Source organism: Oryx dammah, unplaced genomic scaffold (genome assembly GCF_014754425.2).
Source record: "Oryx dammah isolate SB20612 unplaced genomic scaffold, SCBI_Odam_1.1 HiC_scaffold_9, whole genome shotgun sequence".
Lineage (NCBI taxonomy): Eukaryota > Metazoa > Chordata > Mammalia > Artiodactyla > Bovidae > Oryx > Oryx dammah.
This window is the reverse complement of record NW_024070193.1, coordinates 8115130-8132393: the sequence shown is the minus strand read 5'-3', so window position 1 is coordinate 8132393 and position 17264 is coordinate 8115130. Positions and strand designations below refer to the sequence as shown.

General features: G+C 37.2%; 1 protein-coding gene across 2 annotated transcripts in view; it reads left to right on the top strand.

Annotated features, from left to right (window-relative positions):
• The window catches only part of SETD2 (SET domain containing 2, histone lysine methyltransferase), a 75090-nt gene that overhangs the window by 19387 nt on the left and 38439 nt on the right, over positions 1–17264 (top strand). For both annotated transcript variants that reach the window (XR_005722167.1, XM_040246841.1), the window contains exons 3-8: positions 1494–5857; positions 8407–8538; positions 10011–10139; positions 13429–13552; positions 14481–14558; positions 16435–16532. Coding sequence is in view for 1 of the 2 variants with exons in the window: in XM_040246841.1 (XP_040102775.1) it covers positions 1494–5857; positions 8407–8538; positions 10011–10139; positions 13429–13552; positions 14481–14558; positions 16435–16532 (4925 nt within the window). In the remaining variant the exon portion in view is untranslated. The remainder of the gene's footprint in view (positions 1–1493; positions 5858–8406; positions 8539–10010; positions 10140–13428; positions 13553–14480; positions 14559–16434; positions 16533–17264) is intronic.

Genomic DNA, 17264 nt, shown 5'->3' with positions numbered 1-17264 from the left:
GTATTTGAAGACCACTGCTCTGTGATAATGCATGTAAAAATGTTTACTTTCCCACTGGAATGGTTACTGTATAATTTTTGAAAACTGATTTCAGATTTTTACCATGTTGAAGTGGAAAACTGTTCTCTTAAATAGCCAGAGTTGATTAAAGAACATCGATTAGAAAAATGTTGTAGATGGCAAGTGTACTATCTTTAATTTAGACTTGAGTTTGTTGCTGTAGACTTTTCTGATGTTCTGTCTACAACCGAGGTTAAGCCTTTAACTTCTGAAGCCCACCAGTTCCTTTGGTGGTTTGGCAAATAATGAAGGGTAAAGTCTTCTTAGATATATACTTTGTAGTTGTTGCTTATAGTAGGATAAGACTATAAGTCCGCTTGGCCTGGGTATGTATGGGGCCCAGCAGATGTAGTGGTAATGTGCCAGGACAGTAATTTTCAGGAAGGCAGAAAGGCCTGGTTCTCATTTGGTTTGGTTACCTCATCTGTAAAATGAATGAGGTGGGAAACTGCTCTGTACCAGCGGTTCCCCACATCTAGGAAGTCCCTCAGAGTTGCCTGAGATGCTTGTTTTCAGAAAACAGAACAAACTTCTTGTTCACTTTAGAGCTATTGAATTGATATTTCCTGGAGTTTTGTCACAGATCTATATTTCTACCAAGTACCCAAGTGACTCTCTCTTTTTTTTTAATCTATTAATTTGTTTGGCTGCACTGGGTCTTAGCTACAGCACATAGGATCTTTAGTAGAAGCATGTGAACTCTTAGTTGCGGCATGTGGCATCTAGTTTCCTGATCAGGGATGGAACCCAGGCCACCTGCACTAAGAGTGTGGAGCCCTAGCCACTGAACCACCAGGGAAGTCCCCTCAAGTAGTCCCTTCAAGTGATGATTCTGTGTGATGCCAGAAGACCACTAGTTGTAATGACTTATGATGTTTCTTACAGGATAGGGACAAGAACAAAGTCTTTTCATGATGGAGATGTTAGCTATTGCTGTCTATCCACATGTCCTCTTATAGTGTATGTTGAAATACACATCAGATTATTTTTTAAATTCTGCTTCGAAAATAGTTGTAAAACTGTAAAATCCTTTAAGAGACAATAAGAGTAGAAAAATATGGATAATTGTTGAAACTGAGGATGGGTACTTAGAGGTTTATTAAACTATTTTACCTTTGGGTATGTTTAAAATTTTCCATAATAAAGAGGATTTTTTTAATGCTTTTATAGCTTAATGAAATTGATGCTGTTTTTGTCATTAAAAAGGACTTTTTCATTTCTCTGACATTTTAAACTGTGATGCTAGCCATTTAAAAGTAACTTTATGGGAGGGGGGGTTTATGTTTGGGAACGCATGTACACCCGTGGTGGATTCATGTCAGTGTATGGCAAAACCAATACAGAATTGTAAAGTAAAATAAAAAATAAATAAATAAATAAAAAATAAAAGTAACTTTATTGTAGCAGTAACTGCTCTTTTTGTTCATTCACAGGCAAAGATTGAAAATGTGCCGAAAACAGGTTTCATCAAAGGACCAATGTTCAAAGGTGTTGCTTCTAGTCGGTTTTTGCCCAAAGGCACTAAGACAAAAGTTAATTTGGAGGAACAGGGACGACAGAAGGTGTCATTCAGCTTCAGCCTTACAAAGAAAACTTTGCAGAACAGGTTTCTGACTGCACTTGGCAATGAAAAGCAAAATGATACTCCAAATTCCCCAGTTGTACCTCTTCAAGTAGACTCAACCCCTAAAGTTAAGACGGACATTGGAGATACATTATCTACTACAGAAGAATCTTCGCCACCGAAATCAAGGGTAGAATTGGGCAAAATCCATTTTAAGAAACATCTGCTTCATGTAACATCCAGGCCACTGCTGCCTGCTGCCACAGCAGTGGCATCTCTGTCTCCTCCCATGGCACCATTACCAGCAGTCATAGCAGAATCAACAACTGTAGACTCGCCACCCTCATCTCCACCTCCACCACCTCCACCTCCCCAAGCCACAACACCCTCATCACCAGCACCAGTAACAGAGCCAGTGGCCTTGCCACACATGCCAGTTACAGTTCTGATGACAGCACCCGTAGATGTAGCTGCTAGAGCCTTGAAGGAGCCACCAGTAACATTTGTACCAGAATCATCAGAAGTGGACACTAAACAGGACCCTGTATCTAATAGTTCAGAAGAACACATAACTCACAGTTTGAATGAGCAAGCAGATACTCCTTCACAAAAAGAAGATTCCCATATTGGGAAGGAAGAAGAAACTCCAGATAGTTCCAAGAGTAGTCTGAGCTCTAAAAAAACAGGTTCTAAGAAGAAATCCTCACAATCTGAAGGCACCTTTCTTGGTTCAGAATCTGATGAAGATTCTGTACGGACTTCCTCAAGTCAAAGATCGCATGATTTAAAATTTTCAGCAAACATTGACCGAGAAAGAGATTCAAAAAAGAGCTTAGCAACTTTTAAAAGTGAGGATTTAGGGAAATCTTCACGATCTAAAACAGAGAGAGATGATAAATATTTTAACTACTCAAAACTTGAAAGAGATACTCGGTATATGTCTTCTCGCTGTAGAGAGAGAGAACGAAGGAGGAGCAGATCTCGGTCTAGATCTGACAGAGGCTCTAGAACTAGTTTATCTTATTCTCGGTCAGAACGATCCCATTATTATGACTCTGATCGTCGCTACCATAGGAGTTCCCCCTATCGAGAAAGGACTCGCTATTCTCGGGCATATACAGATAGCAGGGCAAGAGAGAGTTCTGACTCAGAAGATGAGTATAAGAAGACACACTCAAGGCGCACCTCATCTCATTCTTCCTCTTACAGAGACCTAAGGACATCATCATCCTATTCTAAATCTGACCGAGACTGCAAAACTGAGTCCTCTTACTTAGAGATTGAGAAAAGAGGAAAGTATTCTTCCAAATTAGAAAGAGAATCCAAAAGGACTTCAGAAAATGAAGCAATGAAAAGATGCTGTTCTCCCCCCAATGAACTCGGATTCCGACGGGGGTCATCATATTCCAAGCATGATAACAATGCTTCCCGTTACAAATCTGCCCCTTCAAAACCTGTATCCAAGTCTGATAAATTTAAAAATTCTTTCTGTTGTACAGAATTGAATGAGGAAACCAGACAGTCTCATTCTTTTAGTTTACAGACTCCTTGTTCAAAAGGTAGTGAATTAAGAGTGATTAGTAAAATTCCTGAGAGAGAGAAGACTCGGTCTCCATCTCCATCAAATCGATTAAATGATTCACCTACTTTTAAAAAGCTAGATGGATCGCCTGTTTTTAAGTCTGAATTTATAGGACATGATAGCCATGATAGTATTAAAGAAGTAGACTCTTTATGTAAAGTGAAGAATGATCAGTTAAGAAGTTATTGTCCCACAGAATTAAATATAAATGGGTCTCCAGGGGCAGAATCTGATTTGGCAGCATTTTGCACTTCTAAACATGACACTGTTTTGATGTCTTCTGATGATAGTGTGACTGGATCAGAGGTGTCCCCCGCGGTCAAAACATGCGCGCTTCCATCAAATGGATTTCAGAATACTAATAGATGTAAAGAAGAAGACTTGGATGATACTTGCATGAAGCATAGTAAGTCAGAAAGCGCATCGAGAGAAACAGAACCTCTGGTGTCACCACACCAAGATCGACTCATTTCTTTGCCAGTTATGACTATAGATTATTCCAAAACAGTTGTTAAAGAACCAGTTGAGGTGAGAGTTTCTTGCTGTAAAACCAAAGATTCAGGTATATACTGTACTTCAAATGACCACCACCCTTCTTCATGTCATTCTGGAGCTGAAAATACTGAGCCTTTAGTCTCGAAGATGTCTTCAAATAGCTTTATGAATGTGCATTTGAAATCAAAAACAGTTATATGTGATAATGGAAATCTAACCGATCAGCACTCAAAATTTGCATGTGGAGAATATAAGCAGAGTGTTGGTAGTACTAGTTCAGCTTCTGTTAATCATTTTGATGATTTATATCAAACTCCAGGGAGCTCATGTATCGCTTCATCTCTTCAGAGTCTTCCCCCAGGAATAAAAGTGAACAGTTTAACTCTCTTGCAACGTGGAGAAAATAGATCTCCAGTTTTGGATGCTGTGCTGAAGAGTAAAAACTCAGAGTTTTTAAAGCATGCAGAGAAAGAAACAGTAATAGAAGTAGGTGGTGACCTTCCTGATTCAGGAAGGCGATTTGCTTCATGGGATAGCAGGCATAATAAGGGACTGTCTGAGAAATGTGTGCAGGAGGCTCATGAAGAAGGGAACTCTTTATTGCCTGATAGAAGAGGAAGACCAGAGATCTCTTTAGATGAAGAAGGTGGAAGAGGACATGCACATATTTCTGATGACTCAGAGGCTGTATTTTCTTCGTGTGATTTGAATCTAACTATGGAGGACAGTGATGGTGTAACATATACCTTAAAATGTGACAGTAGTGGCCATGCCTCAGAGATCGTATCTACTGTCCACGAGGATTATTCTGGTTCTTCCGAAAGTTCAAGTGATGAAAGTGATTCAGAGGATACAGATTCTGATGATAGCAGTGTTCCAAGAAACCGTCTTCAGTCTGTTGTGGTTGTGCCAAAGAATTCTACTTTGACCATGGAAGAAACTAGTCCTTGTTCTTCTCGGAGCAGTCAGAGTTACAGACACTATTCTGATCACTGGGAAGATGAGAGAGTGGAGCCAAGGAGACATTCATATGAGGAAAAATTTGAGAGTATAACAAGTAAATCCTGTCCTCAAACTGAGAAGTTCTTCTTTCATAAAGCAGCAGAGAAAAATTCCGAAATTTCTTTTATACAGCCCAGCCGAAAACAGATAGATAATCACCTGCCTGAAATTGCTCATCCTCAGAGTGATGGGGTTGATAGTACAAGTCATCCAGACATAAAATCCGACCCTCTAGGTCATTCAAATTCTGAGGAAACAGTGAAAACTAAAATAGCTTCTCAGCAGCAAGAAGAGCTACCAGTTTATTCTTCTGATGATTTTGAAGATGTCTCAAATAAGTCTCGGCAACAGACTACTTTTCCTAACAGGGCAGATAGTCGACTGGGAAAAACAGACTCAAGCTTTTCTTCTTCTTGTGAGATCTCCCGCATGGATGGCTTCTGTTCATCAGAGGAGCTCAGAAACCTAGGGTGGGACTTCTCTCAACAAGAAAAGCCTACCAGCACATATCAGCAGCCTGACAGCAGCTATGGAGCCTGTGGCGGACACAAGCATCAGCAAAGTGCAGAACAGTGTAGCGGGGTGCGCAGTTACTGGCAAGGCAATGGCTACTGGGATCCAAGGTCAGCGAGTAGATCGCCAGGAGCTGGGCTTGTGTATGATCGAATTCAAGGGCAGGTACCAGATTCCTTAACAGATGACCGAGAAGAGGAGGAGAATTGGGATCAACGTGGAGGATCTCACTTTTCAAGTCAGTCCAGTAAGTTTTTTCTGTCCCTTCAGAAGGACAAGGGTTCAGTGCAAGCACCTGAAATAAGCAGCAATTCCATTAAGGACTCTTTGGCTGTGAATGAGAAGAAAGATCTTCTGAAAAACTTAGACAGAAATGATATGAAAGATAGAGGACCTCTTAAAAAAAGAAGACAGGAGTTGGAGAGTGATTCTGAAAGTGATGGTGAGCTTCAGGACAGAAAGAAAGTTCGAGTGGAGATAGAGCAGGGAGAGACCGCAGTGCCCCTCGGCTCAGCGCTGGTTGGGCCTTCCTGTGTCATGGAGGACTTCAGGGACCCCCAGCGGTGGAAGGAATATGCCAAGCAAGGGAAGATGCCTTGTTACTTTGATCTGATTGAAGAAAATGTTTATTTAACAGAAAGGTAAGCCAAATTAATACTTGTCTGAGAAGTTTTAACCTCTTTTTGTAGGAAAAAACTTAGCTTTTGGAAGTTAATATATGAGCTCAACTTTATGAAATATGTTGTATGATAAAATGTAAATTAAAAAATCTAAAAAGTATATTTGCCTATTTAGATTTGGTGGTGGTAGAGTCCCTCCCTCAATTTCTTTTTCCTCTCAGGGAAGGAATGTCTGCTTTTTTTTTTTCCTCCCTTTACCTCTGGTTCTAGAAGTACATTAAAACCAAAGTATATAGAGCAACCCAGTTTTTCTTAAATGAACCTGGAGTAGAAAGTGGAACAAAACTTCAGTAAAATAGTCTGCTCTTAGAGAAAAAAAAAGTTATGTTGGATATTTTTTTCTTCATTGTGAATATTTTTGAAAAATATCTTTAGGTACTTTACAAACTAGAACTAGATTGAAACACAGTGTTCTTTTGTCATGTTTTAAAATCTGATGCTAATAGATTAAGCTTGGCAATAAGATAACGAGTTTTTAGGAAATAAATGGTAAAATCCCTCACAGGAAATAAGGTATAATGAGAATAGGCTAATGAAAACATAATCCTCTAGAGCAGAGCTTCTTGGTCAACTTTCTTTCACCTCTTTCTGATAGTCTTAATTTTCTCAATGTAAATATATGTTGAATATGTGTTTTAAAAGTTTATAGTCTCCTAATCACCTACCTCCTTTTGGAAATTTCTCCTCTAGTTGAGAATCAACTTAGCCATCATCCCTTTAAGCATTCAGAATTTTTTAAAATGAAGACATTTTCCACTGTGGAAAAGGTAAAAGACTTCATCTTAACGTTAGACCCATCAGAAGTTTTTCCTATTTAAAAAAAAAAAAAAACCACTTTTTTTTTTTTTTTTTGAAAGATAAAAAGAGCCTCTTATAGTAACATTCATTTGTATCTAGTTGTAAATTAGGTTTAACTTCAAAATATTGACTATTTTAAGTAGTACTCCTTAGCTATTTTGTGAGTAGAGTCATGCAACTTACATGATCTTTCTACAGGAATAGAAATAAAATTAACCCAACTCTCTGGATTTTATTTAGCAGTGAGTTCCAGATACATATAAGACTATACACGATAAATTTGGTTGGTGAGAGGCATTTGAGGGCCTTCTGGAGGGGGAAGCATTTATATATATACAACATCTTAAATCCTGGAGAGGGGCATGGCAACCCACTCCAGTATTCTTGCCTGGAGAATCCCTTGGACAGAGGAGTCTGGCAGGCCACAGTCCATAGGGTTGCAAAGAGTTGGACACAACTGAAGCGACTTAGCACATATGCAGCATTTTAAAGTGCTTGACATATGCTGGGCATTTGTAGAAGCCACTGAGAAGACAAGTTACTGTCAAGTATGAGCATTCTTATGTCTAGTGAAAATAGGCTTACCTGAAAGAAATCTGGGCTCGTTAGTCCTCATCTGGTCTTCTGGAGCAATACAAAATAAAACTGCTGCTTTTATATATAGCTTTTAAGAACTTGCGAGAAGGTATTTTGTTTATCTTTAGTCATCTTTCTTCAGGCAAAGCATATTCTTACGCGTATTAATGAATTATTTCTTTAATTGATCCAGATGAATCATTCTTCTTATTGCAACTTGGTGAAAACTCTCATGACCCTGGTTAGGTACTTTCAAAAACTGGGACTGTAGAAGAACTAATGTTGAAGGTGAAAGCAGATTAGTTAGGAGATTAAGACAGTTTCCTAGAGCAGCAGCTGTGCTCTTCACTTGTCTGTTACTTGAAGAGTAAGTCATAGTTCCCTCATCTTAAGAAGGGGAACTTATTCATCTGTCCTTGAATTTTTTAAAAACAGGATTTGCACAAAAATGATGTTGCCGAAGGAGTCTCTAAAGGGTTTGATTGAGTTAGATTCTTGATTTAAAACTCCTATTTTTGTTCTTTTAGTTTGTTTGTTTTTTAGCAGCCCCTTTTCTTCCTCAGCCTAGTATCTCAACTATTATTTGTATAACCATGAGGACTGATTGTTTTGTTTTTGACCACATGGCAGCATACAGGATCTTAGTTTCCCTACCAGGGATTGAACCTGTACCCCCTTGCAATGGAAGCATGAAGTCTTAACCCCTGGACCACAAAGAAGTCCATAAGGACTGATTCTTAACTTTAATTAATCAGCTGTGTTATTACCTGATACTGATGAGTTCTCCAATTTTCCTCTGGAGCCAAATATGAGTACTAACTTGAAACTGCTCAGAATTTGAGGCTTAGATGACAAGGACTAGGAAAGAAGGCTGAGTCCAAAATAACAGACTTGAGCTTATCCTATCTTCCCATTTGCCAAGGCTGAGGCTTCCTCTCATCTGTTTTGCAACACAGTTCTTAGTGTTTTCAGTCTCATAAATGCTTAGTGGTTTGACATTTTTGTCTTTTTAAATGATTGACTTAACCAGAATCATTAAATGGAAAACAAATGAAATTTGGCATTTTTTGACTGTGTGTATTGTATCATTGCTAGGACATTTATTTAACCAATTTTAATAAAATTTTATCTAATAGAAAGAAGAATAAATCCCATCGGGATATTAAGCGAATGCAATGTGAGTGTACACCTCTTTCTAAAGATGAAAGAGCTCAAGGTGAAATAGCATGTGGGGAAGATTGTCTTAATCGTCTTCTCATGATTGAATGGTAAGTAAATTAGAATGTTCTGCTTTTGCTCAGTTATTCTATTAAATGTCTCTAAATATTGAGAAGAATTATTAAGAGTAAAATTTTGACTTTTCTCCTCCTACTGTTGAGTATTTATGAGCCATGAAATCTCGCGTGTGAAACTAGAGATGAAAACTCCAGTCTCCAGTTTATAAGGAGACAGATTTCCCTCACATTGTGCATTAGATCATGATACACACTGAACGTCCTCTATAAAGTAGCCCTGATGCTAACATAGCAATATTAATTTTTACCCAGTCTCCTTTTACCTCTTGTAAGGTTCATGTCCTGAGAAGTCAGTGTTGGTATTTTTTAATTTTTACTATAAAATGAACTAAAATCCTAACATTTCAAAAGTGCTTAAAGTAAAATGTCTTGTTCTAAGCTTCAGTCCCTCTATTTGTAATCTTTCCAGATAATTTTTATGCCTGTAGCAGCAGAGGTAGACATTTCCTTTTTTTATGTGTAAAAATGATATTCTTACTGTATGTACTTTGTGAAACTTTGTTCCCCCTCACTTGCCACACACACTTTTAATATGTTTTGGAGACCTAGTCAGAGCTACATATTTTGACCTACCCAAATCTTTCCCTTGACTATATTGTGTATTCTATTCATAGTTAACGTGTAAATATTAATATTCTATTGATAGACAGTTGGTTCAGTATTTTTCATATAAATAATAAATATCTTTACATTAAAAAATGTGATTTTTAAAAAAACAATCAGTGAAAATTGTATCATTTTTAACCAGTGAAAGATTATTAAGGTGCTTTATAGTATAGGTGGGCTCCCCAGGCGGCGCTAGTGGTAAAGAATTCACCTGCTAGTGCTGGAGATGTAAGAGATGCAGGTTGCATCCCTGGGTCAGGAAAATCCTTGGAAGTAGGAAATGGCAACTCACTTTAGTATTCCTGCCTGGGAAATTCCATGGGCAGAGGACTATTAAGAATTCAGTAAATTTTTAATTTTATTCCAGAATCCATTATGGAAGAGCCTTGCTACTTCATGTTGTGCTTACTCTGAACAAGGATATGTGTAATAATGACTTTATAATTAGCTACATTCAAAAGATGAAATTAGTGATGATTGGAGTGGAATATAAGAGAAGGTGCGCCGATTGAGGATAAGTTAGCTCTGCATAGTTGTCAGAGTGCCGCAGGCTTCCATGCAGTCTGAAAATGTGTCTTAACACTCTGAGGGAGGGGTGGGTAGTGACTAGTTGATAGACTGTATTTCGGGCACCATGTGTTTAACAGTGTAGGCACTCAGTTCTAAGGAGTCCCTTCATGATGGAAAGAATTATTGAGGAAGGCTCACTTGGAGGTTTACCACACATATGCTTGCTGATTATGCCATAAAGATATGGATATATTTACATAATTCTAGTGAACACGTTTTTAGTTCTTTTGCTGCTTTGAAGAATTAATTTTCTCCCTGTCTCTTTTCAGTTCTTCTCGGTGTCCAAATGGGGATTATTGTTCCAATAGACGGTTTCAGAGGAAACAGCATGCAGATGTGGAAGTCATCCTCACAGAAAAGAAAGGCTGGGGCTTGAGAGCTGCTAAAGACCTTCCTTCGTAAGTTAGGTTTTAATCACCTTGCATTTCATTTGTGTTGCTGAAGTTGATTAGATACCTTTTAGGAAAATAATTTGCCTATTACACTGAAGTTTAATAATGATTATTGTGCAGAATGACACTTGGTAGCCAGTTTTTTTTTTTTTTTTTAATTCACTTATTTTAGGAAATTAAATAGAAATCTCTTCTCTATATATATGAGAGAGCAGTTTGTCCCTAATGATGTTTGGAATAGGCAAGTCCTTCTTTGTCTGATAGTCACGTTACCTTTAATTCCAAATTACTAAGTGTTTGTGTGGAACCCCCAAATCCCCATGAAATTCTGTAAAAAGGAGTTAGGACAGAATCTATAACAGTGAATCTATATAAAATTGAGTTGGGATAAGAGTGGTGGAGAGTGTCTAAGGATATTAGAATAGAGAATTAAAGCATACTTGATAAACAGTAAACATTTTTGAATGAATAAATGTTGCCTTCTGTCTAACTCATGTTACTTTTATATGTAAGGCAATAAAAGATCAGTTTATTTTCCACCATATTCAGTATTTCCTTTAGCCACTCATTTTTTATACATAGTATATTTAAGTATTCTTATGAAAGTTGATTGTCTTTTTCTTTAAAGTTAAGTATATATAGATTACATGTGTTTATGATGGAAGAATTTTTTAAAATACATCAAAGGAATAAAGGAAAAAAATAAGACAGTTGCTGGCTTCTGGTGACTAAAGCACAGCTATTGTTTCAGAATCCTAAGCATATGGCCACACTTGAATGAGAATTGGAATGGGGTGAGGGGTTTTAATCTTTTTATTGTGAGGATTCAACGCAACCAGGTACTTGAGTTTTCTGACAGGAATCCTCATGTATCTTTTGAAAGGTCGGAATTGATATTCATATCACTCTATCTTTTTGAGAACCAATCAGAAAAACATGTTTCATTTTAAAAAAAGTAAATAGTAGAAACATCATATTTCCCTTTTTCTACAAAGTATTATCACAATATCTTGGTTCATAACCATTTTAAAATTGTTTCTTTGAAACATATCTCACAGAATCATCTAAGTATATTCCATATCCAAACTCAGTGGATCCTTTATAATTTTAAATAAATAATAGACAAGCTTCCCTTGTCTGTTATTAGACATCACACTCAGTATTTCCCAAGGCAGTCCAGTGTGTTTCTAAAGTCACTAACTCTGATCTAGCTGCAGGTTTTATTCTGCTGAAGCTAGCCAGGTTTTTCTTTTGGAGAATTTTTTTTAAAAATGTATTTATTTTTTAAAGAAATTCCAGTTTGGACATAAACTTCTGTTACAGGGTAGTAATGAATACTATTGTCTTTTGGCAGAGTCTGCACTAACATAGCTTCAACTTAAATATAAATTCTTATATGCAGCAGAGACTATTCATTGGCTCAGAAATCCATTTCTTTTATGAAGAAGGAAATGGGAGAGGAGAAAGTGCGTGACTGGTTCACATAGCAGCTTAAAATTTCCTAAAGCTCTTGAGCTTTCCTCAGCTACTCACAAAGAACCCTGCTTTGGTAAAATATACTGGTCCTTAATGCTTCCATGTTTCTGACACCTTCACTCATGTAACTTCCATATGCTGATGGTAATGCCAGTTTCATAAACTTCGGATTCCAAGCTATTTAGATGTTCACTTTAGAGTATTCCCACTTAACAGGGACATACTGTCAGATGTGCACAGTGTAAGTAGGCATTTGGAACAAAACTACTAGTTAGTGTTAAAATATGGCAGACTCCACCGAGAAACCAAGCAAAGCCCTACCAAACCCTCCAGTTTTAGGTTGTAGGAATGGAAGGCAATGCTGTCCAGGTTGAACTGATGTTGTTGTTGTTACGTGTTTAGTTGCTCGGTCGTGTTCAGTTTTTTTTGTGACCCTTTGGACTGTAGCCCACCAGGCTCCTCCATCCATGAGATTTTTTAGGCATGAACTCCGGAGAAGGCAATGGCAGCCCGCTCCAGTACTCTTGCCTGGCAAATCCCATGGATGGAGCAGCCTGGTAGGCTGCAGTCCATGGGGTTGCTAGGAGTCAGACACAATTGAGCGACTTCACTTTCACTTTTCACCTTCATGCATTGGAGAAGGAAATGGCAACCCACTCCAGTGTTCTTGCCTGGAGAATCCCAGGGACGGGGGAGCCTGGTGGGCTGCCGTCTATGGGGTCGCACAGAGTCGGACACGACTGAAGTGACTTAGCAGCAGCAGCAGCAGCAGCAGCAGAGGAGCCTAGCAAGCTAGAGTCCAAAGGCTTGCAAAGAGTCTGATACAACTGAGCAACTGAGCATCAGCACATGTTGGGCAGCTATCACCTTTGCCTAGTTACAGAAATTTCTGTCACCCCTAAAGGAAACCCCTTAACCCAGTCAGCAGAATCTCCTTGTTGCTCCCTCTTCCCTACTTTTGGCAACCTCTAAATCTGCCATTTCTGTGGATTTAACTATTCTAAATATTTGTTTCTGACTTCTTAAAGAAAGTTTTAAGCATAGCATTTTTTTAGCATGGTCCCTCCCCCAAAAAAGAAATATACTGATTTTGTCAGTATATCATAGCAAATACAAATGATTTACATTTTTACATTTAAAAATTCTCTTGGGTATTCTTTGTAGTTCAGTCACTTAGTTGTGTCTGACTCTTCGTGACCCCATGGACTGTCGCCCACCAGGCTTCTTTGTCATGGGATTTCCCAGGCAAGGATACTGGAATGTGTTGCCATTTCCTACTCCAGAGGATCTTCCTGGATCAGGGATGGAACCCATGTCTCCTGCATTAGCAGGTGGATTCTTTACCGCTGAGCCACCAGGGAATGCCAGTGGTTAATGTTAGGGCATGTTCGTTTATTTTTTTTGCTATGTGTCTTGAGGGGATCTTAGTTCCCTGACCAGGGAATGAACCCCAGGCTATAGCAGTGAAAGACCAAGTCCTACACACTGGCCCAGGGAATTCCCAGGTCATATTAATTTTGCAAGGATTAGAGAAAACTTCCAGGTAGGTCATTTCTTGTCAGAACTTGGGAGTAAAGCATAGAGAAGTATTTGTTTATATGGAGGTAATACTTGAAATCATTGGTGAGAATGAGGTTTTATAAAGGGAGAGAGAAGAGACTGAGAATTAATACCTTCAATAGAGAAGAAACAGATAAGTAACTACTAAAGAACAATCAAGGGTAGAAGCTAACTGAAAGAAGCCAAGAAGAAAGCTTAATCATGATTATTGATAAATCTTAGAGAAAACTAACAGACTTCTTTTTCTTTTTTTGGCCAGGAACACCTTTGTCCTAGAATATTGTGGAGAAGTACTTGATCATAAAGAGTTTAAAGCCCGGGTAAAGGAGTATGCACGAAACAAAAACATCCACTACTATTTCATGGCCCTGAAGAATGATGAGGTAAGTGGCATGAATGTGTTTGTTTTGAAGCAGATCTGGAAATTGTTGAGTTTGAAAGGGGTCATTGATACAGACTGATCTCTGAAATATAAGTGGCAAAACTAAGGAGCTGAACAATGTGTATAGTTTTTTTCTATTTGCTTAAAAAAAGGATGAGGGAGAAGTATTTCCATATATATGTAAATGTAAACATGCATGTTTCATACTACAATTCTTAAAAAATCATGGATATCTTCTAAAGAGCTTTTGTTTATGTGGATTATATTTATCAATATATTAAAAGCTGAGAAGTTGAAAATATTTTTTATTAAACCATTTAAAAGTGACAGTAAGCCTGTATATATTGACACAAATATGCTTTTATGAAAATTGTTTTCCAACAAAGTTGTTTTTTAGTGAGGAGCACCATTTACAATTTCTTTAATGACTGGCTTAATAAAGTTAGTTAGATTCTCATGTCTGCCTCTATTCAGTCTAGAAATGCAAGTTATAGGGATTTATCCTTAGATCTGCTGACTTCTCACTGTTAGAGTGGACCCAGTGAGAGTTTTAACAACCTCTCCAGTGGATTCAGATACATACCCAAACTTGAGAGCTACATACTGTGGTATTTCATGCATGCATTTTAAAATGAAGTTTTATACACATGCAGTAAGATTACAGTATAATAGGATGTAAGAAGTAGCTAAAAGAAAATGAGACATTGATCAATATGGAGATAATTTGATCCAGAGGTGAAATGTTGATAGCAGATCTCTTCAGAATTAAGAAGCTGGATATTTGACTCTGTGATGTGTAAAGTTATGTGAGAGAGTTCTCTAAAGGAACAGGAGATTAAGGCTCTTAAATTTGCCAGATGCTTTTCTTTTGCAAAATGCACATATATTTAAGGTCTCATTTTTAACTCTTAAATTATCCTTTTCCTTAGATAATAGATGCCACTCAGAAAGGAAATTGCTCCCGGTTCATGAATCACAGCTGTGAACCAAACTGTGAGACTCAAAAAGTAAGTTGAGGTAGATACAAGAGTTTGAAATATTTGTTCATGACTGCTGTTCTGACTATTAATTTTAGATCTATGTCAAAGATACCCATGGATATTATTTTTAATCATTATTTCTTACTCTGTTCTTAAAATTTATTTTGAAATAAGTTTAGATTTCTAGAGTAATAAACAGTGAGGACTGAGTTCCTGTATGCTATCCTGCATTAGCTTCCCCAGCTGTCTGCTGACTGTAACCGTAGTACAGTTACCCAATCCAGGAAATACTGTTAACCATTAACTCGTTTAAAGACCTTGCTTAAATTTTGCCATCTGTCGTTTTTCTGGTCTGGGATCCTATCCAGGAGCTCTAAGTGCATTTAATTGTCACATCTCTTTGTCTATAAGTTTTATATATTGTTAAGGTGCCAAAATGAGAAACTGAATTTTAATTTTGATGAACTCCAATGTGTAGTATTCAGATTTTATATCAATTATATATCCGTCTTATCCAGGTGCCAGATTTGATGGTTTTAATATTTGTAAGGGACTGAGTGGCTGCAGATGAGAAAGATAATATGTGGTGTGCATGTAGGTATTCTGCTCACCCTCAACAAGGCCAGACTTTAGGTCTTGGTTATCTTTAGGTCCCTGTGCCTGGCACATAGTTGACACAATTGATAAATCCTTACTGAATTTGATAAAATATTTTGAGATCATTAATGATCTCCATACCCTCTGATTTGTGTTTTCAGCTTAGGAAAAATACATACACATATATATATAATATACATATGTGTATATATATATATTTATATATTCTATATATGTTTTAATATATATGCATCCCAGAGACAGTGGGCCCCCGTCTATGGGGTCGCACAGAGTCGGACACAACTGAAGCGACTTGGGAGCAGCAGCAGCAGCATGTACATATATGTGTGTGTGTGAATATATACATATGTATATATATTCACACACACATAGGCGCATTAGAATATTGTGGTTCTGTTTTAGGTTAAGAAAGCTATGGATTCACTCCCTAGAAAAATATATCAATAATTTCCTCTCATATTGAAATAGTGGTTTTGACTCTTGGATATTTTTTGCTCTTTGATCTCTGTACTAATAGATGTAGCTCTCTCAAGAGCCGAAACATATAATGACTAGGAGAACCCAGTGTGGAATTATTTAATTAAGTTCTGGTTCTAGTTTTGATTGCAGCTGGTGGCCACATGGAGCTGGTAGCCACATGTCTAGCCATGAGACTCTAGTTTTACTGTGTCACCTCTTTAAGCCTGGGTTTTTTATCCGTAACATGTTCAAATGGTCTGGGCAGGAGCTCTCCAGTCAACTTACATCTTAGATATTTTGGAATTACAAGATCCAATTCTGATATATTTACCCCCCATTTTAATTGTTGAGTTTTATGCTCTTTTCTGGTGTTTCACTTGTACACTCAGCATTATAACCACTGCTTCATGCAGTTAAACTTTTGGCATTATTGTTTTCCTGTTTCCACGCCCCATCTTTTCTTAGAAGATAGTTACTTTTTACATAGTATAAAGTAATACAAATTTGTCTGGTACTCAGTGGTACCAAACATTCCCTACATGCCTATTTGTAGTACAAGTGAATCCTTACTGTATGGAAATGTGTTTTAAAATAAGTTAAAATAGCAGTTACTTTTATTAGAGATAAATTATAGATGATACTCAACTGGTAGCTCATTAAATAAGATTGATACTTTTTTTTTTTTTAATTCTTCCATTTGCTATTTGGAAAAGCATTTATTGTCCGAAGAGACACATACATAATTAAGGCAGATAATGATGATCTTAAAAAACCGAAAAAGATTAACCAGTCACTAATTTATTTTCTTTTAAAAACAACACCTTAGTGGACTGTGAATGGACAACTGAGAGTTGGGTTTTTTACCACCAAACTGGTTCCTTCAGGCTCAGAGTTAACATTTGACTATCAGTTCCAAAGATATGGGTAAGTATCGATTCTGTTCTGTTTTGCTGCTTCTGATGGGGAAATACTGTTTATATGTAGGAGTCTAAAACTTAGATGTGAATTACTGAGAAGTTATATGTACTTTTAGTTCTTATCTATAGTGTTTTCTTTTAGTTTTAGTATTTTCCTTTCGCATGTCACATCAGGCCATAAAGGGATATTGTACAGGAACTACATGTTCCTCTGAACTTCATTTATATAATTATGTTTCTAATGTAATTTTAAAACTTTTTATTATAGAAATGTCAACAGGGTATGGATGTGTATAAAGAGAACAATATAATAAATCCCTGTGTAGCCATAATTCATCTGTCAGTTATCAGCTCATGGCTAATCTTGTCTCATCTATATCATATCATACTCTGAAAAAATATTTTTGTTACCTAGTTCTGTCTACCAAAAACTTATGCAGTAGCACTGAATACCCCTTGCATTTATATTGTGGTCTTATAAAACCCCACTAAAAGAAAGGTGTCAAGTTTGTGACAGGTATGGAACAAGATGACTCTGGATTATCTCCTCATGCCAGAAAACCAGGTATAAAAGATTATGAGGGTCATGTCCAAAGGATTCAGGACTAGCTTGAATAGAATCTCACTTACTGAAAGTGGGAGAGTTTTTATTTAGACTTAAGCATCAATAAGAATAATAACTACTGGTGGTTTGAAACACACTATATAAAATCTATGAGTTTAATGATTCTTTAAAACT